The following is a 27,872-nucleotide window of genomic DNA, read 5'->3' as shown; positions in this document are numbered from 1 at the left end:
TCTCCAGTTAATTGTCCAAACCAGAATTGGACCAAGGCAAGACCAGGCTGACAAGGACACAAGAGGAATCTGTTTCCCTGGTGGTTCCTGGGAATCCCAAACCTCTGTTAAAATGCACATCTCTGTGAAAGGGGGTGGGACCCCTAAGCTGGAAGCCATGCTTTAGGAGTTGTATTTCTCCTGGGTAGTGCAGATGGCAAGAATACCCTGGTTTTCTTGTAGCTTTACAGTGACAGCACTTTGTATCGTTTTCTCATGTTACTCTCACCAAAACAGCAATGCTATCCCATTTGTAGAACAGGCAATGGAGGTCCAGGTAGGTGATTGAAGAGTTTGGGTCAAACAAACCAGGTGTTAAATAGTGACTCTACCATCTTGATGTCAGGCCCACTGAGGGAATTTTGCCTCCTGCTCTTTTGGATGCCTCAGACCTTCTCATTGTCCCAGGGTGGGGACCGATCGGGTTAATGAAACTGGTCAGCAATTGGCTCCAGGCAGGCATCACCTGTTTCATCCTAATCAGATTCATACAAAGCTGTCCCCTTACAAATGCTAGGGGTTTGGAGGGCTTTCACATCCATGCTGTGTTAGGTGAGTAGGAAGGACAGGGTATTTACCCCATTTTATAGACGAGGAAACGGACACTCAGAGAGCAGCCATGACTTCCAAAGTCTCAGCACTAATTGGTGATTCAGTCACTAGTGATTGGAATCGGGCTTCCTGATTTCAGTGCAGGGCTCGCTCTCTCTCTCTGACCTCCACAACCTCCAGTATTGAGGAGCAGCATGAGGCTGGCCCACCAGAAGCCAAGCAGCTGGCGATTATGAAGGATGGAGACAGTGCTGCCCAGCGGTGCCCTAAGGGGCCGAGCCTCGTATTCAACCACCAGTCCATGCTATTCCTGACGCTGTCAAAGTCAAAAGGGTGGAATTGCCATTTTCTGTCTCCACCGGCTTTTCCGTATCAAGGCTGTTCTCGAAGTTCATTCTTGGGATGGTCGCGGAGTGAGAAGAGACCCTGGACAGTGGCTATAAAGTCCCTCTTGGATCGGTAGATGCCATCGTGGCCCACAGAAAAAGGTTTGAAAACGTGCTTGATATCTGGTTGTTGCACGTGGTGATGAACCCAGTCCCAGGGACGGCAGCGTAGGCCGCGGTTCCCTGGTACCCCAGGTCCACACAGGTTTCTCCCCGTCTGGTGCGGCCATAGTCGGAGACGCTGCCTCAAAACCAGCAGGCAGTAAGGGGAAGTGCGCAAGCGCACAGTTGACACTTCAGCGCTGTACTTTGTTACTTAGGAAACAGCCAATCAACGATCCGGACGGTGACCAATGGGAAGCGCGGATGAGCCGGCCCGGCTAATTTGAACGCGCGGCGCGGGGCGAAGGTTGGCGCGGGTGGCGAGTGTGTGGGGTGAGCTCTCCGGTGGTCCGGGGCTCACGGCTGCGGCGGACCCGGCTGTGAGCGGAGACACCAGCGACGGGGAACCGAGGAAGGGTAAGCTCTGGCCCACGGCGGGGTCGGCCCCGCGGACTCCAGCGCTCAGGCCGACCCAGCCGCTCAGGGCGGAAGCAGCTTTTGCGCCAGACCCAAAGGTGCAGCGTGGAGACCCAGCAGGTTCTGGGTGGCTCCCTCCGAACGGGACGGGGCGCGGTGGGGGGAACAGAGTGCTTCCTTCCACAACTGCGTGGAGATCGGGATCCCTCTGCTCATTTGTACAGGACCTGGACGGGGTCGACACAGCAGCACGGGGCCCGGCCCTCTGTGCATCCGCTCTGTGAAAGGTCCTTCTGCTCACTAAATCTGGAGACCTGGGACCCTTGCACGTCTGTGTGGAGTAGCTAAGACCCTCTCCGCACATCTATACGGAAGAACTGATTGCAGAGCTGTGCCAGCGGCCGTAAATTAGTTACTGGGGCAGTCAGTAAATATTTGATTGAGTAAAGGAAGGAATAAAATATCTGTATGACAGAAAACCATGCCTTCTGCCACTGCTCCTAGGATGCCTCTCCTCTTAGCTTTGGCACTTTTGACCCCTTAAGATAGAACAGGACAACAGAATACATGTGTAGAAAAATTTTTAAAAGGAGTTAGCAGAAATTAATGAAATAGAATTTTACTATGTAATAGAGATTAACTTAACCAAAGCTGTATCTTGCAAAGACTAGTAAAAAGGCCAAACCTCTGTCAATATTGATTAAGATGTAAGGAAAAGAAATAGAAAAATGATTTTGGGGGGGCGACTGGCTGGCTCAGTCAGAAGAGCATGTGACTCCTGATCTCTGGGTGGTGAGTTCGAGCCCCACGTTGGGTGTAGAGATTACTTACGTAAATAAAACTTAAAAAATAAAGAAAAATGATCTTAGGAATGAAAACAGGAGCATAACTTCAGTTACTGAGACATTAAAGAGAGAGACTTCAATGGAACACCCTTTTAACAATGCTTTTGGACAATTTTCTAGGAAAAAAAAACAACTTAGCAAAACTGACTCAAGAAGTTATGGGAAATTTTTTTTAATGTTTTATTTTTAATTTTTGAGAGAGAGTGAGAGAGAGAGAGACAATGCAAGTGGGGGAAGGGCAGACACACACACACACACACACACACACACACACACACAGAATCTGAAGCAGGCTCCAGGCTCCAAGCTGTCAGCACAGAGCCCTATTTGGGGCTCAAACTCATGGACTGCAAGGTGATGACCTGAGCTGAAGTCAGACGCTTAACTGACTGAGCCACACAGGCACTCCTTTAAAAAATTTTTTTTAATGTTTTGTTTTTATTTTTCAAGAAATTATGGAAATTTTTAACACACTTAGGTCCATTGAGGAATTGAATTAGTTTCAAATCTACCCATTAAGAAAAAAGAAAAACCCACCAAATTCCACCAGAAATTTATGAGCAATTAGAAGAAAAATTCTAATCTACAAACTCCCCTTAAAAAAAGAGAAAACATTTCCAGTCTATTTTGTGATACCAGAATTGAGACAAAATTACCAATCTTTTTTGTAAATGTAGTTGTTAAAATCTCAAAGAAAATATTAGCCATCAGAAGTCAGAAATGTATATTAAAAAATACATCATGGGGCGCCTGGGTGGCTCAGTCGGTTAAACGTCCGACTTCGACTCATGTCACGATCTCGCGGTCTGTGAGTTCGAGCCCCACGTCGGGCTCTGGACTGATGGGTCAAGCCTGGAGCCTGTTTCAGATTCTGTGTCTCCCTCTCTCTCTGACTCTCCCCCGTTCATGCTCTGTTTCTCTCTGTCTCAAAAATAAATAAACGTTAAAAAAAAAATTTTTTTTTTAAACCAAAATAAAACAGCTCCTTCCTCTGATCGACTACCGATAGAAAGAACCAGTGGTCTTTAGATGTTGCCCTGTGGGTACCAAAGTAAGGGGAGATGGGAATTGCAAAAGCCAGCTATGGAACAGACTAGTCTAGGATGAAACAGAATGCCTCTGGTGACAGTCAGAACAAGGTCAAATTCTGGCCTTGCCACTTACCATTGATGTGACTAGTTCCTTCCGGAGTCTCAGTTTCCCTTGTAGAGTAGGATTATAACAATTGTATCAACAGCCACAGAATGAGATTGTTGTGACAGTTAATGACACCATTTGAAAAGCGGTTAGCATAGTGTCTGATACATAGTTATGTGCTCAATAAATGTTAGCTATAATAGTAGTTATTCTTAAACTTTTGGATTCAGACCCTACTCTTCTCTGGCTCTTATCCATCCACTGCATGCCGGACCTGGTGCCTACGTATCTGGACCTGATGCACAGACTGTATCAGAAGAGGGTCCTGCTCTCTTGAAGCTTGAGGACAAGAAACACACGTGTGATGAGCCCCCTGGGTGGCTCAGTTGGTTAAGCATCTGACTCTTGATCTCAGCTCAGGTCATGATCTCCGGTTTGTGAAATCGAGCCCCACGTCAGGCTCCTGCTTGGGATTCTCTCTTTCCACCCCTCTCCCACTAATGCATGTGCGCTCTCTCACTCTCTCAAAATAAATAAGTTTGAAAGAAAGAAAGAAAGAAAGAAAGAAAGAAAGAAAGAAAGAAAGAAAGAAAGAAAGAAAGAAAGAGACATGTGAGAGATGTAAGGGAGTGATGCAGGGGATTACAGCAACCCCTATGAAAATAGAATGTCCAAGGGCTAGGCACCTTCTCTGCCTTCCCAGCTCCCGATGTCTGCAGCCAGATCCCCTCAAGTCCTCAGAAATTCTCCAGGGGCTTCTAAGGAGTTTGTTCTTTTTTGGCCTGTCCCTATGAGGGTGGGCGAGGAGCCTACCCTGAAAACAACTGAATCTTGGCTTCCCAGCCCCAGCTCGGCAGTGAACTAGCCTCTGGGTTTTAATGAGCTGCCCTGGGTTAGAAACAGGACGTGACTGTGGCTGGCTCAGAACCCTGAAGATCTTATTAAAGAATCATCTCCCTTGTACTTTGGGCTGAAATGCTCTTTCCAACCGAGGATCAAAGCAAACTTGACAAACGTTCTCTCATTAATCTCCCCATCCCCCTGGGGTGGGAGCAGATCAGTAGCTGTTCTCTCTGGCTCTCGAAGGGGGAAGCTGATGCGACGTTGACGACATTGATGTGGTATGGCTGGAAAGACCTCCCCACCAGTCAGCTGCAGAGCGGAGACCAGGACCCAGACGTCCTAGGTGCAGCCATGCCAAGTGTCACCATACCCCCTAGCCTGTGCCCCCAGCACAGTCTCAGGAAGAAGGAAAACATCTCATTAGGCAAACAGTCTGCCTCACTGGCCCTCAGGAGGCAGAGAGGAGAGAACTGTAAAGGTTATGTGCACTCCGTTGCCAGTGCCCTTTTTAATTTCCTGCTTAGAATGTTAGGCTGCTTTGTGGCTCCTCCTCAGCTAAAACCCTCCTGGTGGGGGGCTGGGACTGCCATTAAGGCAGCCAGTGTAGACCTAGATGGTAGGGCCAGGTACCCTCTGCCTTTTCTTCCCTGGGTATAAGAGTAGGGCTCCCTGGGGGCAGGAATGCAAGGATGGGAGACAGGAACCCTCTCCGAGTGTTGAAAATTAGGTACAGTCCATATATCTGAAAGTGCTTGCAGAATACATAATGCTGGTTACATAAAAGGGATTATAATTATTATATAAACATATGGGACAATTACAACAATGTGATCATGAGAGCATAATATATAATATCATTATAAGGCAGTGTAGTCAGACTGCCTGGGCTGGAACCAAGCTCCATCACTTACTAGCCTTGGGATCTTGGGCAAGTTGCTTAACCCTCTCTGTCTCAATTTTCTCACTGAAAAATGAGTATAATAATAGTATCTATCTTGTGGGATTGCAATGGAGATGAAAGGAGATGGTATCCATAAGGTGCTTCAAACAGCCCCTGCATAGTGAGCATTTAGCTCTTATGTTTACAATGGCAGTCTGATTGCTGGGACAGGAAAAGAACTATACAGTGTAACAAGATTATTATTGGTTGATATCTTTCCCTTGTTTTGTGTGGGGAAGAAATTACAAAGTGTGGGGATAGGGACTGAGAGTTTCAAATCAGCTCAATTCTGCTTCATTCCCAAAGGAAAAACTGAGTAATTTACTGGAGTATTAGGGAGAAATCTCACTTTTCTTTCCTGTCAGTAGGACCTAGTCTTTCCTGGGAAAGCATTCATCTATTCATATCCCCCAGAAACAGCCCCTGTTCCTAAACCCTGTTAATATATCCCTAGAGGTAGGCTGAACTTTTCCAGGATATCCGTGACTCCTGCATTCCAGAAATTCCATCTCTACCCTTGGTAGGCTGGCTTGAAGGAGAATGAAAAAAGCAGAGAGAGATGTGAGGTGAAATCAAGAGGGAATAGACAAATAAATGTTTGAAATTATTACCGGGTCAACATTAGGAAATCTGTCTATGCCATCCCCTGTATTAACAGATTAAAGAATGGGGCACCTGGCTGGCTCAGTCGGTGGAGCATGAGACTCTTGACCTGGGGGTTGTGAGTTCAAGCCCCATGTTGGGTGTAGAGCTACCAAAAAAAAAAAAAAAAAGAAAAAAAAAAAGGAGAAACACTGTTATCATCCAGGCTGCGCAAAAAAAAGCATTTGATAAAATGTAATGTCCATTCCTAATGGACAGTGGAGGGTAGGGAACTAAATATAGTAGAGCTAAAAATAGAAAGTAACTTTCATTTTTTGCAAACTATATCATCATTTAATTGAAAAACCTAAGAGAATCAATGACAGTCTATTAGAGAAATCAGTAATGTGGCCAGATACAAGATCTGCATCCAGAAAGGAGTTGCTTTCCCATATTCTGGGAGAAAAAAATAGAGAATGCAATTTTATTTATTTTTTATTTTGATATATTTATTTTTAAAGATTTTATTTATTTATTTATTTATTTATTTATTTATTTATATTTTAAGTAGGCTCCACACCCAGCATGAAGCTCAAACTAACAACCCTGAATCAAGAGTTTCATGCTCTACCAACTGAGTCAGCCAGGCGCCCCAAAGATTTTATTTTTAAATAATCTCTACAACCCTGAGATCAAGAGTTGGATACTCCACCAACTGAGCCAGCCAATCGCCCCTGAAAATGCAATTTTAATTTTTTTTTTTAACATTTATTTATTTTTGAGACAGAGAGAGACACAGCATGAACGGGACAGGGTCAGAGACAGAAAGGGAGACACAGAATCTGAAACAGGCTCCAGGCTCTGAGCTGTCAGCACAGAGCCTGACGCGGGGCTCGAATCCACGAACCGTGAGATCATGACCTGAGCCAAAGTCGGATGCTCAACTGACTGAGCCACACAGGCACCCCTAATTTATAAATTCAAAGTAGTCCCAATTAAAATCTTAGCAGGTGTTTTCATAAAACTCTGTAAGCTGATTCCAAAATCATCTGCAAGACAAGATGCCCAAGAATAGCCAAGAAAAGAACAAAGGTGATGTGTGTAATGGAACCACTGCAATTACAAGTTACTGCAGGAGGAACCTATCAGTAGAGGAGAATAGAGAGCCCAGAAATAAATTCATGTTCATTTGAGAATATAGTTATGTTAAATGTGGCATTTCAAATTGGTAGGGAAAGAATGCACCATTGAATAAATGGTCTTGGTATAATTGCTTACCATTTGGAAAGAAAAGATATTTAGAGGGGCTCCTGGGTGGTTCAGTCAGTTAAGTGTCTGATTCTTGATGTTGGCTCCGGTTATGATCTCACGATTTGTAAGATCAAGCCCCACGTTGGGCTCTTCACTGACAGTGTGGGGCCTCCTTGGGATTCTCTCTCTCCCTCTCTCTCTCTGCCCCGCTCCTGCTCATGCACACGCACATGCGTGCTCTTTTTCTCTCAAATAGACGAACATTGAAAGAAAGAAAGAAAAGATATTTAGAAACCTCATTCACAAAAAAATTAATTCTGTCTGGATAAAGAGCTAAATGTAAGAAAGAAAAAGTATGAGATGGAAATATAAGAAAATTACCTCAGGGAAGGAGTATCTTCTTAAATATGACATAAAACCATAAAAAAAAGAAGGTTGACACATTCAGCCATTTAAAAATGGAAAACCTCAGGGGCGCCTAGGTGACTCAATTTGTTCAGTGTCCAACCCTTGATTTCAGCTTAGGTCATGATCTCGTGGTGGTGAGATCAAGCCCTGCATTGGGCTCCATGCTGGGCATGGAGCCTGCTTAAGATTCTCTTTTTCCCTCTCTCTCTGCCCTTTCTCCACTCATTCTCTCTCTCTCTCTCTCTCTCTCAAAATAAATAAATAACTTAATTAATTAATTAATTAATTAATTAATTTTAAAAAATGGAAAACTTCTGGGGCGCCTGGGTGGCTCAGTCCATTAAGCATCTGACTTCAGCGCAGGTCATGATCTCACGGTTCCTGAGTTCAAGCCCCTCATCTAGTGAGCATGAGACCTGTTTCTGGTGAGCATGAACCCTGCTTCAGTTAGCCCCACTTCTCTCTCTCTCTCTCTCTCTCTCTCTCTCTCTCTTCCTCCCTCCCTCCCTCCCTCCCTCCCTCTCTGCCCCTCTTGGGATTCTCTCTCTCTCTCTTTCTCTCTCTCCCTTTCTCTCTACCCCTCCTCACTCACTTGCGCCCTCTCTCTCAAAAAAAAAAAAAAAAAAGGAAAACTTCAGTGTGGCCAGGGTAGGATTTTTTTTTTTTTACCAATGATGCATGGTTGGTTTGATACCAAGAATAATATCAAAAAATTTACCACATCAACAAAATAAAGGAGAAAAAAACCCACATAAACATATCAGGAGATGCTGAAAGATCATTAGGTAAAATTCTAAACATTCCTGATAACAACTTGAAGTTAAAAAGAGTGAAGGAAATTCCTATTATGATAATTAACTATTTGTCCAAAACTAATTTCTTTTTTTTTTTTTTAATTTTTTTTTTCAACGTTTATTTATTTTTGGGACAGAGAGAGACAGAGCATGAACGGGGGAGGGGCAGAGAGAGAGGGAGACACAGAATCGGAAACAGACTCCAGGCTCTGAGCCATCAGCCCAGAGCCCGACGCGGGGCTCGAACTCACGGACCGCGAGATCGTGACCTGGCTGAAGTCGGACGCTCAACCGACTGCGCCACCCAGGCGCCCCCAAAACTAATTTCTAAATAGTGAATCACTAAAATGTTAGTTCCTTTAAGATCAAGAGCAAGACAAGGATGCCCATTATCATCATTATCATTCAACATTGTTTTGTAAGTTCTAGGGAATGCAATAGATAAGAAATAAAATATTTGGCGTAACCACGGAGAAGAAAAGGTAAAAAAAAATTTTTTTTTCTGATCTATAACTATGTACTCAGAAAACTCAGTAAGTTCTAATAAAAACAATTGGAATTAGTAAGAGTTTAAGGGGAGTGGGTAGAAGGCAAATGTATAGTTAACAATGGTGTTTCTTCCACTAGCAATTACCACCTGGAAACGGAGATGCAGGAAAGTTCTCCTTTCATAAGAGCAATTAAAGTACTTGGGAATTGTATTACAAAGACAATTACAGAACCTATCTGAAGAGATGAAAACCTATAAAATCTTAACTGAGGGACATAAGAAATATCTGAATAAATGGAAAGGCAATAGCCATGTGCTTGCATGGAAAGTTTTAACATAAAATAAATGTGTAAACAATACTATTCCAATTTGTAATCCCAATAGGGTTTGGGGGGTTGTGTTCTGGGTTGGGGGTGGAATTGATGACATTTTCCCAAAGTCAAGTAGAACAATAATGCATGGACAATAGTTAAGAGATTTCTGAAGGGGCACCTGGATGGTGCAGTCGGTTAAGCAGCCGATTTTGGCTCGGGTCATGATCTCAGGGTCTGTGAGTCGAGCTCCACATCGGGCTCTGTACTGGCAGCTCGGAGCCTGGAGCCTGCTGTGGATTCTGTGTCTCCCTCTCTCTCTGCCCCTCCCCTGCATTCTCTCTCTCTCTCAAAAATAAATGTTAAAAAAATTAAAGACATTTATGAAAAAGAAAGACTAATGGGGGCAGGAGGGGCGGTTGGAAGGGGAGGTGGTTCTTGCCTTACTAGATAAAAAGCATACCGTAAAGGAATGAGATGGAAACTGTGGCACTGGCACGGGTGTAGACAGATTTGTGGAACATAGTAGCCCAGTCGTGGGCCTCTGAAAGCACTAAAGTCATTTGGATAGGTGGCATTTCAAGTGAGAAAGAGATATTTACTGATGGGTGCTGGCAATTCTTATTCTCTTGAGGTATCAGATGAAGATCAGTTGTTGGGGAGGGAGCGAGAGAAAGCCTTTGACCGGCAACAAGGCTGAGGGGGCGCCTCGTCAGGCCTAAGGTCAGATTGGTCCTCATCTCCATTGTGTGCCTGCCCAGGTGTTGCCATGGTGATGGCGGTGGAGGACAGCAAGGTGCGTGTCGTGGTGCGGGTCCGGCCTCCCACCCCACGGGAGTTGGAGAGTCAGCGGCGGCCTGTTGTTCAGGTGGTGGATGACCAGGTGCTGGTGTTTGACCCTGAGGAGCCCAATGGGGGCTTCCTTGGCCTGAAATGGGGCAGTACCCATGATGGCCCCAAGAAGAAGGGCAAAGACCTGACATTTGTCTTTGACCGGGTCTTTGGTGAGACGGCCACCCAACAGGACGTGTTCCAGCACACCACCCACAGCATTCTGGACAGCTTCCTCCAGGGCTACAACTGCTCAGGTGAGAATCTGGGCAGCGAGGAGGAAAAGCCCTGGTTGGTAGTGGCCTTCCTGCTTCCTTCTAAGGGTTTCATCTGCCCTCTGACATGTGCCCACCTTCCCCTCCGCTGGGCACTTGCTGAGGAGGGTTCTGGCCCTTTCATTTCCTGTGGGTCCTCCATTCATTCTCCTTTGTGAAACACTCTACTGGGCTCTAGAAGCAGATCAGACAGACATGTTCCTTGTCCCCTTCATGCTTGCGTTCTAGAGGGGGGAAGACAATTCATCACAAATCATCCCCACAAATGCATGATCACGAATGGAGGTTAGTAATGTGAGGGAAGGAACAGCAGGCCTGCAGCAGAGGAAGCTGCCTGAACTGGGGAAGGGAGAAGCTCTCACTCAGAGCAGAGACCCCTTTGCCCCGGAAGCCCCAAGCCCACAGGGAAGCTGGGCCATAGGCATGGAGAACTCAAAAGCCGCAGTGTGAACTCGGTGGGATGCGCGTGGGCAGTGGCAGTGGAGCTGTGCACAGGGAGGCGGAGGGAGGGGCTAGGGGAGAAGGGGAGGGCTGGCCTGGGTGGAAATGCACAAGGGGACCCCTAGGGAAGGCGGATCTGGCCCTGCCACCACCCTACCCCCACTCTGTCCCCCACAGTGTTTGCCTATGGGGCCACCGGGGCTGGGAAGACGCACACCATGCTGGGAAGAGAGGGGGACCCCGGCATCATGTACCTGACCACCATGGAACTGTACAGGCGGCTTGAGGCCCACCAGGAGGAGAAGCGATTCGAGGTGCTCATCAGCTACCAGGAGGTAGGGCTGTTCCTTCACAGGCCCTGGGCAGCCTCACCCCTCGTTCTCACAACCCCTAAAGGTGGGGGGAAGGGAGAGAGAGTGGGGAGAGAGGGTGGTAGGAAGTGGGCCAATGGGGGCTCGCTGAGAGCCCAGAGAGCATAGACGCAGCTCTGAGAGAGACTGCACTGGAATTAAACCTGTCCGTCCTGCTCTCGCCATTTAACACTATCCTGCAAAGTGCCACTCCTGGCATGGTGTTCTGTCATGCTGCCCCTGCCCTGCACCTCAGGCCTCTCTCTTGCTTCCTTTCTCCGCAGGTGTACAATGAGCAGATCCACGACCTCCTGGAGCCCAAGGGGCCCCTGGCCATCCGTGAGGACCCCGACAAGGGCGTGGTGGTGCAAGGACTTTCCTTCCACCAGGTGTGGGGTTGGGCTCAGGCGGCAGGAGCTGGCCCCAGGGTTCTCTCACCAGGCAGTTTGGGGATCCCCTGGATCGTGGGGTGGTGGTGGGAGCCAGGGGGTGACACTGGTTCTGAAGAGCGGCTCTCCCTGTTGGGGGAGAAGCCCCGTTTGGGGAGACCGCAGCCCCCTTCCTGGGCATCTCCTCCGTAGCCAACCTCAGCTGAGCAGCTGCTGGACATGCTGACCAGGGGGAACCGCAACCGCACGCAGCACCCGACTGACGCCAATGCTACCTCCTCCCGCTCCCATGCCATCTTCCAGGTGAGAGGGGTCAGGGGTTGGAGCCTGAAGCTGGGGCTCCTGATGCCCAGCACCCCCTCACCCCTGCCATCTGCCCCCAGATCTTTGTGAAGCAGCAGGACCGGGTTCCAGGTCTGACTCAGGCCCTTCAAGTGGCCAAAATGAGCCTGATTGACCTGGCTGGTTCGGAGCGGGCGTCTAGCACCCACGCGAAGGGGGAGCGGCTGCGGGAGGGTGCCAACATCAACCGTTCTCTGCTGGCCCTCATCAACGTCCTCAACGCCCTGGCCGACGCAAAGGTAAAACCGCACAGACCCGGGGTCCTTCTCAGGGTGGGGACTGGGGACCTAAAGCTAAAGTTCCTTCCCTCCAGCCCTGGGTCTCAGCCTGGATCCGTCCAGTCCAGCTACCTCACCCCATGCCCCCTTCTGTCTCCCCAGGGCCGTAAGTCTCACGTGCCCTACCGGGACAGCAAACTGACCCGTCTGCTCAAGGACTCCATCGGGGGCAACTGTCGCACAGTGATGATCGCTACCGTCAGCCCCTCCAGTCTGGCCTACGAGGACACATACAACACCCTCAAGTATGCTGACCGGGCCAAAGAGATCAAGCTCTCGGTGTGTGGCAGCCAGAAATGGCCAACCTGTTGTGGGGGGTGCAGGAGGAGGAAGGGGTGGGACCCACACAGCTCTCTCCGCTACCTGAGTATTCCCCCAAGGCAGAGGGAAGAAGTCCCCAGGGCTCAGTCTTCAGGGTGAGTCTGCTATAGAAGCCATGTAGTACCCATCCTTGGGAAGACTCCAGTTGCGGGAGAGGCAGGACAGTCTCCAGACTTGAAAAAAAATAATAAGGGATGCCTGGGTGGCTCAGTTGGTTAAACGTCTGACTCTGGGTTTCAGCTCAGGTCATGATCTCACAGTTCGTGAGTTCAAGTCCCGCATCTGGCTCTGTGCTGACAGCTCAGAACCTGGAGCCTGCTTCAGATTCTGTGTCTCCCTCTCTCTCTGCCCCTCCTCCACTTGCGCTCTGTCTCTCTCCGTCTCAAAAATAAAAAACATTTCAAAAATTAAAAAAAAAAAAAAAGGGAGAGACAACGGAAGGGGGTGGCCAAGTGCTGGCCAATGATCTTTTCAGACTTGTTTTTAGCAGCAGGACAATATTTTCAGCCAAACAACATAAACAGTAACATGTAACACAGATAAAAGCAGAGTTGTCCCTGCCTCCTCTGAGGAGCCCTGATGCTCCTGGAGCTGTTGCTGGGAAGCCCCTGGCCTGGTGAGAGTGTATTGGTCAGGGAGTCAGGAGTCTTGGGTTCAAAAGCATCCTTCTGCCTCTTGCTGTGGTCCCAGGCAAATTGCTGCCCTTCCTTGATCTGTTTCCCCAGTCGGGAGGGTGATTCTTGAGAATGTGAGTAAAGCGCCTAGCATAGTGCCTGGTCATCGGAGGTGGTGGCTAAAAGCTGCTTTGAATGAACACGTGAAATCTCTCTTGTACCTTGCCCCCCTCTCTGCCCCGCATCTTAGCTGAAGAGTAATGTGATCAGCCTGGACTGTCACATCAGCCAGTATGCCACCATCTGCCAGCAGCTGCAGGCTGAGGTGAGGAGCCCTCCTGGGGAGTTTGGCCGGGAAGCAGGGCGCCAGAGATGAGCAGTGGGGCGCCGCCAGGGCTCCGTGCCCACCCCTCAGCTCCTGTGCTCACCTGGGGCTCTGAGAGGCTGGGTTGCTCTGATTGCAGGTGGCTGCCCTGAGGGAGAAGCTCCGAATGTACGAGGTGGGAGCCCAGGCGCCACCGCAGGACCTCCCGAAATCCCCCAGATCCGGCCCTCCCCAGCAAGCGTGAGTCCTGCCGCCGTGCTTACCCTCTTTAGCTCAGCAGGGAAAACCCCCCTTCCCCAACTTCTGTGCTGCCACCTGGGGTTGAGGGTTCCCAGCCAGTGCCCAGGACACTGATCGCCACCTCCAGTGCTCTCTCATTTGACACAGCGTATTCTAGACAGCCCTAATAGCACCTCTCAGTAAAATAAGAATAGAAGAAATGATCTGTGTCAGATGAGTTAGTGACACCCCCCAGCCTGTATAAGGAGCATATACTATTTAAAAGAAGGTAAAATTAACAGACAAGCATCCTTGTTTCCTAAGCCAGGAAATCACCAACTCCCTCTCTCACCCTCTGCTACTGCCCACTTGTTACCCAGGCATCCATCCCTTATGGTTCTCTGCCACCTGGTGCCACAGAGACCCCACCCCTCCCTGCTTTCCCCACCTGACCCTGTTTCCCGCCTCTCAAGTCCCCTCCTTTCCCCCTTATCCTTCCCAGCTGCCCCTCACCGTCCCGTCTTCCCAGCCAGCCCTGCACCCCAGAGCTCCACCCAGGGTCTGCAGTCTTTCCAGAGGAGAGCCTGGGGCCAGAGGCCCCGGTGGGGAGGGTCATGGAAGGGAACTCTCCAGACCGGGAACCGCCCCCAGAGGACAAGGAAGACAACCCAGCCGAGGAGGTAGGACCTGGAGCTAGTGGAGGGTTAGAAGCAATGTCCCTCCTCAGCTCACAGAGTCTCTTCAGTTCTGGGCTCCCCACCTGGATGTCTTACGTGTTAGTCATTAAGGGGCTTTCAGATCCTGTGCAGGAAGGGGCGTCCCTGTCAGAGCCTATGTCTGGAAGTGACAAGCATGCATGTTACCAGAAGGGGAGCAGGGAGAGAGGAGGAGTCTGCGACGGAGAAAGGATCAACTGGGACCCAGTCCGCCCAAGATCCCCTCTTTCATCCCCCCCTTGGAGGAGGGAAGGATTTTAAGATCTGCTTATGTGGGGGAGGGTGACCATCCTGGCCCCTCTACCTGTGACTCCTCTCCTCCTCAGGTTCCAATCCAGGTACCAGAGCAGACCCTCAGACACCCACTGCCAAGGTCCCCGGGCCTGACCCTGCAGCCCAAGCCAGACACGGGCTGCCTCTCACCACAGAACTTGGGCAGGGACTGTTCTAAGCAGTAGGTGTCTTCTCGTTCTTCTCCGGGGTCCAGGGTGGCAGGCGATGGGTTCCGACCTTCGGGGGTGGGGGGGGAGCCGGTGTTCGGCACGTCGCCAATGCTCTGGTTCTGCTCTAGTTGAGAGTCGAGTCTTTTTCCCTCAATGTTGTCCCTGATCTGCTTTCAATGACTTAAGATTATCATCTACTCTGTGTACTTACCCGTCATCTCTATTCTTCCACATAACTGGCGAGCAAAACACCAAATTCCATCCAGAATTTGGCTGGCAAGGACCAAGTTAGGGCAGGGCTGCCTGGCTAGTGCTGTGCTTCCCAGTCTGGGGGCTGAGCTGCCCGTCTGTCCTCTGCAAGGAGGAACCAAGCAGCCAAGAGAAGTTGGGTGGCGGGCTGAGAAATGGACAGCCGTCCCGAGTCAGGCGTTTATCAAGTGTCTTCATCAACGGATTGGGGCTATTTCTTCTCAGAAGTAAATACAGACCACCACCCAGAGCCAAAGAGAAATGGATTCTGGACCCTTGTTTCTGTGCTTAATAGAGAGGTGCTGCTAGTGTGTTTTTCCTTGGCCCCTAGACCATAAATCCCCTGCCACTTAGCTTTGCTGCTGCCAACCCCACTCCTGCCTCCCCAGCACGCTTCACGCTAGGCAGTATATTTAAAGCTTCCGGACAGAAGGGCCTGTTTAATTTTATTTCTTGTTGGGGAGTGTCTGTTCCCTACTCAGCAAAAATGCTGCAGCCTGAATAATCAGCGGCTCATTATCTATCTCCTGCTGCTGACTCCCCGGGGCCCTGGAGTGGCCAGGATGCGCTGGCAGGATGTCCCTTTGGCTCCCAGGGCTCCCACTGATGAGTCAGGGTCCCTTCCCTGTTCTGGCGTCCCCCGCTGTGAAGAGGGAGAACGCCAGGGCTCTCCTTTCTGCTTTGCCTCTGGTTTTGTGGTCCCCGACAAGGTGCTTCGCTCTTAGCTATGATTTGGGGAACATAGGCTTTATTCTCCCTTCTTCTTAGGGCTAATAACAGACACTAATAAAATGTGACAGAAGACCCCATGTATCAGGGGCTGCAGAACATGCTAGATCCTCTCCATACTTGGAAACACCCTAACAACCAGATAATAGAAAATCATTTCTCTTTGGCTTTAGACTTTAGAATCTTAGACCACCAGGGCACTGAGTGGATCTTAGATTTTCCAGTTCAGCGGTTTTTCAGGATTTTTTTTAGCTACAAAGTCCTTTCTTCAAATGAAATCTTATGCTGAAGTTTAATATGTAGAACAGATAAAGCAGAGCTCCATTTTAAATGTCCTCCGATGGGTTTTGTGAAACCTAATTTGGAAACCCATGGTGTAGACCAGCTCCCCACTTGCCAGATGGGGTACCAGGGCTACACAGCCAGAGGGACAGGGTGAGACCAGGGTCACCTGACATCCAAGCCCATGCATTTCTCCCTAGACACTCACTTTTCTCAGTGGTCTAATCTTATAATGTGTGGCTCAGGCAGATGTAGAATGAGTTTCTGCTGTGTCCTTTTTAATTTATATCCGGCCTTCTTTCAAAAAGGCCTGGTGGCTGCTTTATAAAATGAGTTTGGATTCCCCAAGCAGACACTGAAGGCAGAGGAGGGGGCTCAGGGATGGCCAGGCAGGTAGAGCTACCTGAGGATAAATTATTGGCCAGGAGTAATCCCCACCGAGATAACTGTGTCCATTCTTTCATCAGAGGCGTGCCTCACAGGAAGGAAATTTGCTTTATTAGAATCTAAATGTACGGGGCGCCTGGGTGGCGCAGTCGGTTAAGCGTCCGACTTCAGCCAGGTCACGATCTCACGGTCCGTGGGTTTGAGCCCCGCGTCGGGCTCTGGGCTGATGGCTCAGAGCCTGGAGCCTGTTTCCGATTCTGTGTCTCCCTCTCTCTCTGCCCCTCCCCTGTTCATGCTCTGTCTCTCTCTGTCCCAAAAATAAATAAAAAACGTTGAAAAAAAAATTAAAAAAAGAAAAAAAAAAAGAATCTAAATGTACAATATCAATAATCGCATTACCTTCATAATTCCCTTTAAATAGCCCTTCAGTGCATGTGAAGTGTGCATTGATCCACACCAGCTCTTTCAGGATCCCCACCATTAAGTGGACTGAATGCGTTTTCGAGGGTCTTCTCAGAACCGAGACGAACACAGCATATCTAATCTCATCTCCTCTTGTCCTGACAAGCTAGAGGTTTTTATTTTACCGGTCACAGTTAACTTTACAGTGCTTAGTCCTCTTTAAATACTTTATATACCAAATAATTCATTTCATCTTCCCAACCACCCTAAGAGGTGGGTGTATTTTTTATCCCCGTTTTAAGGATGTGGACACTGAGGTTAAGTAGTGCCTCCAAGATCCCACAGCAGCAAGTGTGGGAGCCTGGATCTGAGCTGGCAGGCTGACCTGAGCCTAGCTCTCACTGCTGCTACCTTACATTGCCCTTGGGTGGATGAACTTACTCAAGGTCAAGTGCTAGTAAGCGGCAGAGCTGAGAGGAAACTCAGACCTTCTGGTCCAAGGCCATTTAGTGCCCTTTCCCTACCTCCCAGGTCATTGTCTTTGTCAGGGCGCATATTTAGGGGTGAAGCCTCCCTCCTGCCTTGCTTGTGACCATCTCCACCAGCCTTGGTCTCCAGCAAGGGGGTAGCGGGGCAAGAGCCACAGCTGGGAGGGTGGGGAGGCCGGCGCGCCAGTGTGGGGGGCAAGGCAGGAGGGAGCCAGGGGACCCACCCTCGTGTGCCCCTCACCGCTGGAGCAGTGGGGCCAGGTCTGAGGAGGGGCGGGATCCCCTCCCCTCCCTTCCAGGTTGGCCCTGAAGGTGCTGTGCCTGGCACAGCGACAGTACTCCCTGCTCCAAGCAGCCAACCTGCTGACCCCCGACATGATCACAGAGTTCGAGACCCTACAGCAGCTGGTACAAGAGGAAAAAGCTGAGCCCAGAGCCGAGGCCTCAGGCACACCCGGCCCGGCCAGGGGGGCACCTCTGGAGCTGCGTTTAGAGTCAGGTGAGTCTTGCCCCTGCTCTGCCTCTATCAATGCCCTCCCCAAGACCCAGCTCGTGCTGAGGGGCGGCTGGGCCCTCAGCTGCTGGGTCATGCAGCGGTGGACAGGAGTCCCAGCAGACCTGTGGAGTTAGGGGCTCCTGTGTCTCCCCCAATTCTACAAATTCTCCTTCCTTCTGGATGGTCCCTGATCTCCCCGTAACACCTGCCTTCTCTGTGTTCAGAGTCTCCAGGATACTCTGGCCCCGTGACCCGGACCATGGCAAGGCGACTGAGTGGCCTCATGCACACTCTGGGGGTCCTACCAGGGCCTGACCGCACCCCAGCCCAGGTAGCCCGGCGGCCCACAGAGAAGAAGAGGAGGAGGAGACCGAGCCCCTCAGAGCCAGACAGCCCCCCAGCCCCGAAGCTGGGGACCAAACGCCAGCGCCAGTCCTTCCTGCCCTGCCTGAGGAGGGGGTCCCTGCCTGAGGCTCAGCCTTCACTCGGGCCCACCACCCCCAGAGGGGGAAAGGCCTCCTCCTCCTGCCACTCCCCTCGCATCTGCCCAGCCACAGTCATCAAAAGCCGGGTGCCCCTGGGCCCTTCTGCCGTGCAGAACTGCTCTACTCCTCTGGCCCTGCCCCCTCGGGACCTCAACGCCACCTTTGACCTCTCAGAGGAGCCCCCCTCAAAACTGGGTTTCCTTGAATGCACTGGCTGGGAGAATGTTCCCCAGGAGCCGAGCAGGCTGGATCAGCCCTTCATCCCCAGGTGGGTCTCTCTTCCAGCCTCCCTCCCATCCTTCCAGGCCAGGGATGGGGAGTCGGCGAGGGAACAGAGCTGCAAAGAGTAGAAGCCAGCCTGACTCTCAGAGCCGGACATTTGCTGTCCTTCCCCCTTTGGTCTGAGCAGTGTCGCTCCCCAGGCCCGGGACTGCTGCTCCTTCCTGGCTTGTCTGTCCATACTTCAAAGCCGCCGGCTCTGTGCTGGTTTGTGGCATGCCCACAAGGAGTTAACGGGACCCCCTCTCAGGGACGGCCAGCAGGGAGCGGGAATAAGGAGGGGGCCTAGCCCTCTCTGTCCCTCTGCGTCACTGGTACTCTCTGGCTCAGTCTCAGTCCCAAGTCCCGCTGATAAATATGTGCTCCTGCCATTTCCACCCCGGATTCTACCCTCCAGCCCAGCATTTGGAACTGGGAAGGGGATCCTCAGAAAAATTTTACTCAGCCATTTTTCAGTGAGACGATGAAGCTCTCACCTTCACCTTCCACCCACAGGAAAGGGGAAGGATGACCAGCTCGGGACAGTCCAAAGCCAAGAACAAATGGCAGACTGACCTTGTACTTGTGAGGCCAAGGGCGGTGGGCTGCCCACACCCCCTGCCCATCCTACAGCCTGCACCACCTCTCGGTAACAGACTCACAGCCGGGCAGGTGGAAGGGTCAAATTGTTTGAACTCCAGTTCCCTGCACGTGCCAGAAACTGACATCTGGATGTTCTCCCAGAACAGGCCTGTCACTCAGCTGTCAGCCCAGGCCGAGTGAGGCAGGGAGAGGAATCCACCTCTAAGTAGGAAGAAACCTCAGAGGTCATCTTATCCAACCTCCCCACCCGCCGAGCTGGGGGCTGGAGGGAGGAGGCGCTGGCACCTTTTCCTGGTTCCCTCCTGACCTGCCTTCCTTTACCTCCCTCCCTCCCGCAGTGGACCTGTACCCCTGTTCACCATGAAAGGCCCCAAACCAACATCTTCCTTCCCTGGGAGCTCAGCCCGCAAGAAGAGGCGCATTGCGAGGTGAGGCTGGGGGAGTACGTGGGGAGAGACAGAGCTTTCTCCGGGGCAGCGGATGCTGAGCCAGCTACGGGGCTCCACTGTGTCTCTGGACCCCTTGGAGCCAGTAGCAGGGGTCCTGTGAGCAGGGCCAGCATCGGATTCTCTTACTGAATGAGGTTCCCTTGACCCTTGCTAGTACAGGATTGTACCAGAAGGGAAGGGTATCTCCCTTCTTTAGTGAAAGGCTACAGGCTCCTCTCCATGAGGGAGACGGTCAGTGTTCACTGGTTAATCTGGGGACCAGATCACCCACCCCTCACCTCTACTTCCCTGACATACCCCACGAAGCTCTCCTTCCCACTGCCTCTTCCTGCCTTCAGATCTGGCCTTAGAAGCTCGAGCTGGTGCTTGGCCTCCCCCTGCTCTCAAGGTTTAGTGTCTAGCTCTACGCCTCCACCCCTACCCTGTAGTCCCAAGGCGTGGCTGTGACCTTCCTAACTTCCTTCCTTCCTTCCCTCCCTCCCTCAGTTCCTCAGTCTCCCGCTCCCTGGGAGTGGCCCGTGGCCGCAGCCGCATCGCCCGCCTCCCCAGCAGCACCTTGAAGAGGCCAGCTGGGCCCCTCACAATCCCAGGTGACTGGCACTGGGGACAGAGATGGTCTGGGCCACAATGGGAGATGCAGACAGGAAGTAGGAGGGGACAGGAGGGCCAAGACCCAGGTGAAAGGAAGGCCTGGGGTATTTCCCAGCGTTTTAGGGACCCTGATGAGAGAAGTGGGAGAAGAGTGGGGGTGGGGAGCAGTGGGACAGAACCTGACTTTCTTCCTCCCTGCCTGTCCCCATCCAACTGGCCTGCAGAACCCCCCTCCAGTCCCCGCTGCCCTGGCAACCAGAGGAGCCAGCAGGAACTGATGGGGATTGGGGGAACCCTGTCATCCGGGAGCTCTATCACCAAGGTGTCCTGACCCACCAGCTCCTCGTGGTCCCTGGAACCGCCTGTGCCAGGAGCCCTGACCTGCCTTCCTCACCTCGGAGCAATTAAGGGCAACACCCTCTTCCTTTATTAACACTCCTCACCAGCCATTCATTTTGCTACCTGCCCTCTTTATCAATCTCTTGTTATACTCAGTTTCTCAGCCTGTATATATTCATCTTGAGTGTCAACATGTTGCTATTTTAAAGGTGCAACCACCTTACCTCCCCTAGTTCATAACACTCTCCACGCGAGCAGGTGGCCTTGGGGGACTTTGCTCCTCCCCTCCCATCTAACAGAGGGCTCTGTGCAGTCATGACCGCTGTGCAATGAAGAAGGGGCGAGGACGGGATGGGATGGGATTGGGCGCGGTAGGGGCTCCCAGCCTGACTCTCCCTGGTGTGTGAGAGAGGGAGGCACCGTCAGCCTCATCCCTGCAGCCCAGAGCAGGAGCCCCAGCCCCGGGCTGCCATCCTAGTGATGATGTGGATGATAGTGGTGTTTGGATTTCCAAATGAAGATAGCTTTATCGTTTCTTACTCTACTGCAAACAGGATGCACACTCAGTGTAAAAAGAAGCGTACAGAAGAAAGGGAAATTCAGCCTTGATGCTACCACCTAGATGTAAGAGCTGTTAATACTTGAGTTTATGTCCTCTGATCCTTTATTTCTGCATATATACATATATATGTACATGTAGATATAGATATATTTTTTTATTATAATGATTAATAAACCATCTCCATCCTTGGTGTGTGTTTCTTTCCATATGCCTGCACAGGATAGCAACCTTCCCCAGAAGATTCTGAATATAGAAAGCGTTCCCCACTGCCTCCTTCGGCAGCCTGAGGTCTGGGGCTAAGGGTGAGCTCTGCTGCTTACTCCGTGGCCCCATCCCCCACCAAGGCCCTCTGCTCCTGAGTGGGTGAAGAAAGCATCCCACGTACAGGCCTGCACCATCCTTCTGCGGCCTTGGGCAGAGGTTGCTAAGAGTCCTGCTGTGAGGGAGCATGTTTAGCGGCCCCAGGTCTCAGGTGAGGCTCAAGGCTCAAGGCTAAGCCCCGACCGCTTGAACCCAGTACAGTCTTCCTCCAGCTCCAAAAGCCCCACTCTCAACCCTATTCGTGGCTTTCCTTTCCACTCATTTGGGTTGTGATGGTTCAACACAGGTTCACCTCTGTCTCTCCAGGAAGATGTGGCTGGCTGAATGAATTAATAGTGTCAATAAAATTATAGGAGTCTGTGTTTAACTTGCTTCTCAAAACAAACATGTTAAAGGTATTTAGCACATTTTGAGTAGCGTGTAAATAATGCTGCTAATTTCCAATGAGCCCTCGCCGTTCTGGGGGAGCAGCCTCCCCCTCTACCTGGTGAGCCCTGCCCCACTCAGTTTGGACTCCTATTTGGAGGAATGGAGACAAGAACACAGAAGAGGCGCCCTGGGTCCTGCCCGGCTGCAGGCATCTCACAAAACTTTGCGACCTTATGAGGTATAATGAGGAAAGAGACTCAAGAAGGTTAACAAAACGTGCCCAGGGTTAGACAGCAAGTGGCAGGGCCAGGATTCGGACCAGGGCCTGGTTCTTCGCATAACACCAAGCTGTTTGCCTTTAGAAGTGAACAGGCATTTCTTTCTGCATGCCTGGGGTTCCCGCCTCTCCAATTAGTCTTAATGAGTTTTTTCCCCCCATGCTCCATGATTCCCACAGAAGCAGTCACAGCTCCACATCTGTAGCCCCCAGCGGCCTGGCGTGGTGCCTTGACCTTAGGAGACCTGGCTGAGTGCTGTTGGATTCAAATGGAATAACTTGCGCATTTCCTGGGGCCCTCACATATATTATCTCATTTGATGGTCACCATCACCCTTGCAAGCACCGGGGCAGCAGGCACAGGACAAGGCAGCTGGTAACGAGGGCCAGAAGGGCAAGCCTCACACAACAGGGTCCATCGCACGAGGCAGAATTTGCCTAGGCTGGGGGCAGCCCACAAGTGGAAGAGGTCACTCTTGACAAGGATGTTCTGCAACTGGCCATTCGCTCAGCAAACATTTGTGGCTCCATGGTGCAAGATATGCTCTCGGGTGACCCATTAAATGTACAAAGACTCTGCCAATGGAGTTAAGCACGTGTGGCTCCTGCCCTCAATCACAGGAGGTCGGGCTGGGAGTGCTCGCTGCACGGTGTCCCGCTGGCCAGGAGGCAGCCTGGCTGGTCCCAGCTTTGCAGGGAGCTGGCCGGGGCTGAGGGGGCAGCGAGCTGACAGCCAGCTCCCAGCTGACCTCCGTGGGCGGCGATGAGGCTCTGAGATTGGATTGTTCTTACATAAAGAGAGTCATCCTGGAGACACGGCAATCAATGGCCCCCCCATCCACTGCAGGCCCAGCCTGATCTAAGGCCCCTCTTCCTGCTTCACCTGGCGTCTCTCACCTTGGGGTTCTGGGCAGAGCCCCTCACTCCACTTTTGGGAGTTTAGAATACTCTCTTCCCAGGCCCTTTGCACCCATCTCCTTGCCCACCTGAGGCCCCGAAGCTGGTGTCTGGACCCCACACTGGGGTACCAAGTCCTGTCCGATTCAGAGAACCAGGTTCAGTGCCAGGAGCTGCAGACACAGAACAAGACGTTGTCCCTTCACGCAGGGAGTCGGGATGGTGCCTGTCCCTTTTACCCGAGTGTAAGCCCAAACCTCCTTCAGTGTTGGGACCTGTCAACAGGAGGGACCCCGCTTTTCCCCCTGGGTCCTCCCACCCCCAGCCATCAGCTCGGCCCCCACAGGGGACTTTGTCACCAGAGGGGGTGGGGCATGCTGCTAACTTAGCAGTCCTGCATCTCAGGCCCCTGCTCATCTGTCTCCCAGTTTTCCCAGGAATGTCCCTCTCTGGCTCTTAGCTAAGCTTGGGGGATCCTGGTTCCCAGACAGAATCTAGTTCATGGTTGTCTTCCCCTCCTCCGTGGTTCTTTTGTGAAGAGGGACCTCGGAGGGCTTGGGTGGAGGTTGTAGGGGGAGGAAGCGACCAGAGTCCCCCCCGAGGGCCTGGAGACCATGGCTGTATTTTCTAGCTCTCCTTAAGTGTTCCCTTCAACTCGCCTACAGCCTTTCCACCCCTGTTCCCTGGCGCATCCTGTCCATTTGGAGGACCACTGGATTGGAAATAACAGGCTGCCTGCCAGCCCTCTCCTCCCACCAGGGACACATCTGGCCCCTGCCTCTCACCCTCCCAGAAGGACTCAGTCAGGCAGGGAGACAGAGGGGAGCAGGGAGCAGAACAGATCGGGGAAAGCAATTAAAAAGCAGGTCTCAGGGTTAGAGGCTGGAAAGTGGGGGGCAGGCTGAAGCGCCCGGGAGGGTGGGGAGAAGCGGGGAGAGAAAGGGTCCAAGTTTATTAACCCCAGGGCCGCAGCCTGGCCCCTGGGTCTGTGAAGGTGAGTGAGCTGATGCCTCCAACCACGAGCTGACAGCGGCCAGGAAAGAGGAAGGGGAAGGAGTCTGGGGGTTCATCCAGGAGCTGGGCCACTTCCCAGCCACAGGAGTTGGGCACTTCTCACCAGCAGAGCTGGCTTGGCACAGGCTGACAGATGACAGGAGAAGGAACCAGCAGGGGCCTGAGGTAGCCATTCTCCGGCTAAAAGGGGAGACAGTCTCTGCCCTCAAGGAGCTCCTGTCTGACGGTGAACCATGAGCGCTTGCATCAGGGAGCTCCCATCCAAGAAGAGAGGGTGTCCTGAGGGACCATATTGTTAGGGAGACTCCATTCTGATGGAAAGATATAGGTCCTAACATCAGGAAGCCCCGATCCATGGGGCCCCTCTCCTTGGGAAGCCTCAGGCTGAGGTGCAGGAGAGACCCACTCCGATGGGACATGTTGACACACTAAGATCTTCTCACAGTGGAGCGGGCGACTCTTGATCTGCAGGTCGTGAGTTCGAGCCCCACGTTGGGTGTGGAGCCTACTTGAGAAAGATAAAATAAAATATAAAAACACCAGAGCTTCTCAAGCCAATGGAGTTGTAGGCCTTAAGTCTACGGCTGGGGAAGGGCAAGGATGGAGGGACAGAGCCCCTGGGGGGAGTCAGGGAGGCGGGAAAGCAAGCTGGGAACTGCTACTCCGGGGTAGTCAGAGGTAACTCACACCTGTCTCCTGGCAGACCCAAAGCCACACACAACTCGTGGTCTGGGGGCAAATGGTGTTGCCTCCTATGATCTCTTCACTGGCTGGTGTCCCCTGTGTCCTCTCCATACTCCCAGGTAACTGTCCTGGGGAGGTACCTATACACTGTCCCTTCCCCACCCCCAGTGGAGCTAACAAGACATGCCAGCGCCCCCTGGAGGACCCAGCTCTGGCCCCGCTAGGCCTGCCCCATTGCTAACGTGTAAATAGGTAAAGCACCGGGGACGTGTTATTAAATGGAGTCTATGGTTTGTAGAGCAACTGCTGTGTCCGGCTTTCACTGACTTTATCCTCACAGCCACCTTGGAAGTAAGTGCGGCGAGTCCCCATTTTACAGGTGTGGAAATGGAGACTCGGAGAAAGTTCGTGAAGTCATCCAAGATCACATAGCCATTGAATGCCCATGGCCTTGCTCTCCTCTAGAGGGCACTGTCATAGCAGTTAGAAGCAACTCAAGAGAATAAATGGAGTGATCCCTCTGGGTGATACAAATGTGGGTGTTAGAAACTCTACCTACAGCTGTGAGACCCATGTTCTCCCCTCTGCGGCGCCCTGCTGTTTCTTGAACCTGGGCAGCTGCGCAGTGCCATCTAGTGGCCACCAGGGCCTGGTTCCCTTCCTCGGGGTCGGGACCCACATGGGATGGATGGACTCAGTAGTGGCCAAGGAGTCCACCAGAGAGACCCAAGTTCTCTTCATCCCACCCACGCTTGCTGACTGCCATGCTGTGCCAGGCACTGAGAACTGGGCAGGGGCACAAGGAGAGCCAGTGGGCAGCAGTCTAGTGGCTTGAATTAGAAGCTGGCAAATTTAGAAAACGCTAGGCATCTGGTGTGTGGGTTGAGGCCAGGTGTGCTATTGATCTGTCCCAGGAGGCACTTGGGCCCTGTAAGCAGGAGGGCATCCTGGCAGATTCTGACACAGGGGAGGGGCATAGGGGGTGGGAGACCATCTTGTCCCCACCTTGGCTTGAAGTGGGGGCACATCTTGGCTGAAGGCCCTGCAGAGGGACATCCAGGCATCCTCTCTCCAAGGCCTGCAGCTTTCTGCTGTCTATCCAGAAATCAGTCTAGGGATTGGCTTGAGGTTTCGGATGGTGAGGCCCTTAGATTAGGGAGGCAGGAGAGGAGGGGCCGCAGAGATGGGGCCTCAGCCAGGCCAGGAGGATGGGAGTAGTGGGGGATGCTGGGAGCTGCATGTGTTTGAAGCAACTGGGCGGCATAGTGGGATCTAGAACAGAGAGAGGGAGAGAGAGAGGCGGGGCGGGGGACGAGTGTGTGTCTAACAATAAAGCTTGGGCAAATGAATGCATACAGTGGAGAGCCATGCAGCTGTTAAGATGATGATGTAGATAAATATTTATTGATATGGAAAGATGTTCACAACATATTGCTGAGTGAAAAAAAAAACAAATTACAAAATAATTTGTACGGCATGAGCCCACTTGTAAAAAAAAAAAAAAGAATTTATAGATGTGGGGGGAAATCTGGTAGTGTTTATTATCTCCAGGTGGCAAAATCATGGCTAATTGAACTTTTTCGTTTTGCTTATCTGTGTTTTCTGATTTTTCCACGATGAATGTGTGATATAAAATAATGAAAGTTTGGCAAATGACCACAACCAGCCTGGTTCTTGTGTGGACATCTTCGGATGGTTAAGGGCTGGGCGTGGGGGATGGGTCTAGGGTCAGATGGAGGTTGAAGATGGAGTGAGAAGCCTGGGTGACACAGGTCCAGGGCAGGTGGCCGAAGCGGGTGAAGGGGGGCCTCCCTCTGCTGCTGCCCAAGTGCTGTGTCACACACACACACACACAGGTGCGATTCAGTGAGCCTCACTGCCAAGCCCTTCCTGCTCTTGTGACATATTTTCCCTCCAAGATGGCTTTGCACTCCCTTCAACTAGATTTTACTGGAATGGAGAGAGAAGTCCGCACACTGTGACTTGCCCGGCAAGCTGGAAGGACAGCCGCTCCCAGACACAGAGAGTAGTGGGGACGAGGGTTTGCCCTCAGTCTTGTTCTTCTTGTAATGTCCCCTGACCTTTCCCAGCTCCCCAATCCTCAGCAGGATCAAAAGTCATGGGGCGTCCCCTCCTCAAGATTTCCCTTCCCATGTTACTGCTCAGGTCCAGGATCAGGTGTGGCTAAAGACTTAGGGACCCTCGCCTCCCCTCTCTGTGCTGGGACTCACAGGGGAAACCTCGGCAAGCAGCCCATAACATGCCCGAATGGAGAGCATCTACCCAGTGTGGGGTAAGAGGCATTGCCCGGACTGGAGCTCAGGGGTGTGAGCGGGCTCTGGGAGCTGGCGAGGGGGCAGGCAGCCAGGCCTTGTCTACAGAGCTGGAGACCTGGCAGAGCTGGGCTGGCCGCCCCCTGCCACCCAGGGCCTTCTCCTTGTGCCCACTGAATGACTCACCTTGGCACAGACACAATAGTCAGGGGTGGGCACAGAGCCTGCTCCCCACTGCACCCCAGCCCCCTCAGATGCTTCCGAGAAGCTCTTTGAGCTGGGGGCTTGGGCTGTACTCTGCCTAACAGCCTGGCATCTTAGGATAAAGACAACACAGCCCCCCAGGGGCTGCCCTCTCTGAGTGGCGCCCTGACCAGTGGTGGAAAACAAGGCTCTATTCAGCAAGTGCCCAGGAGAAGGGATCAGAGGCCCAGGCATGGGCATGGGCAGCAGGGGGGTGGGGAGAGGAAGGCTGCCCGCTTCCCAGAAGTCCAAGGACACAGATGAGTGAGGGGCCTGGGTGAGGCTCTGGCCCTGAGGGATCAGAACAGAAGCGGGGGGTGGATCCGAAGCGTCAGGCTATAGGGCGCAGGCCCTGGGCTACCTAGTATGGGCCCAGCGGCTCCTGGGTTCCCAAACTGACCCATCCCCAGAGACCTTTCCCATCCTTTCAGCCAGATGCGTGGGAACTCGAAGGAGATAAATCTCCAATGTGAAAGTGAGGTGGGGGGTGGCCAGAGAAACAGGGTGATGTAGGAACAAAGACAGGAGCCGGGACAGCCAGCTCATCCATAACTGCTTTGTGCAGACTGTCAAGGCCGGCTCCGGGCAGGGGTGCAGAGAGGCTGAGCAAGGGGGACAGGAGTCCGATGGGATTGAGGCAGGAGCTTAAGTGTGGCCCAGGGAGAAGGCCAGGGAATGCAGCCTCTGCCTCTCTTGCCCCCTCGGGGCTTCCACGTTCCCTCCATAACCCCCCCCCCCGGCCCCCCCACCGCTAGACAGGGACTTTCACTGACCTTCTAGACAAAGGGCTGGTGTCCAACTCCAGCCCACAGCCCCAGACTTTCAGGGAAAGG

General features: G+C 52.0%; 1 protein-coding gene across 1 annotated transcript; it reads left to right on the top strand.

Annotated features, from left to right (window-relative positions):
* The first annotated feature begins 1,384 nt into the window (after positions 1-1,384).
* On the top strand, positions 1,385-21,151 carry KIF18B (kinesin family member 18B). The gene is made up of 16 exons (XM_030296214.2): positions 1,385-1,496; positions 9,859-10,185; positions 10,822-10,979; positions 11,279-11,383; positions 11,576-11,686; positions 11,767-11,964; positions 12,106-12,282; positions 13,189-13,263; positions 13,403-13,503; positions 13,985-14,162; positions 14,525-14,652; positions 17,478-17,677; positions 17,899-18,427; positions 19,359-19,448; positions 19,956-20,059; positions 20,285-21,151. Exons 2-16 carry the CDS (start codon positions 9,867-9,869, stop codon positions 20,389-20,391), a joined length of 2,580 nt encoding a protein of 859 aa, XP_030152074.1. The 5' UTR covers positions 1,385-1,496; positions 9,859-9,866; the 3' UTR covers positions 20,392-21,151.
* Positions 21,152-27,872: the final 6,721 nt, after the last annotated feature.

The sequence above is a fragment of the Lynx canadensis genome, chromosome E1 (genome assembly GCF_007474595.2).
Source record: "Lynx canadensis isolate LIC74 chromosome E1, mLynCan4.pri.v2, whole genome shotgun sequence".
NCBI lineage: Eukaryota > Metazoa > Chordata > Mammalia > Carnivora > Felidae > Lynx > Lynx canadensis.
The sequence above is the reverse complement of the archived record's forward strand: the minus strand, read 5'-3'. Positions and strand labels throughout refer to the sequence as shown.

Bases quoted from the DNA above. Each gene is read 5' to 3' on its own strand.
- KIF18B (XM_030296214.2), top strand. From the start codon at position 9,867: ATGGTGATGGCGGTGGAGGACAGCAAGGTGCGTGTCGTGGTGCGGGTC. The intron at 11,687-11,766 runs GTGAGAGGGGTC...ATCTGCCCCCAG, and splicing joins GCTCCCATGCCATCTTCCAG to ATCTTTGTGAAGCAGCAGGA. The intron at 20,060-20,284 runs GTGACTGGCACT...ACTGGCCTGCAG, and splicing joins TGGGCCCCTCACAATCCCAG to AACCCCCCTCCAGTCCCCGC.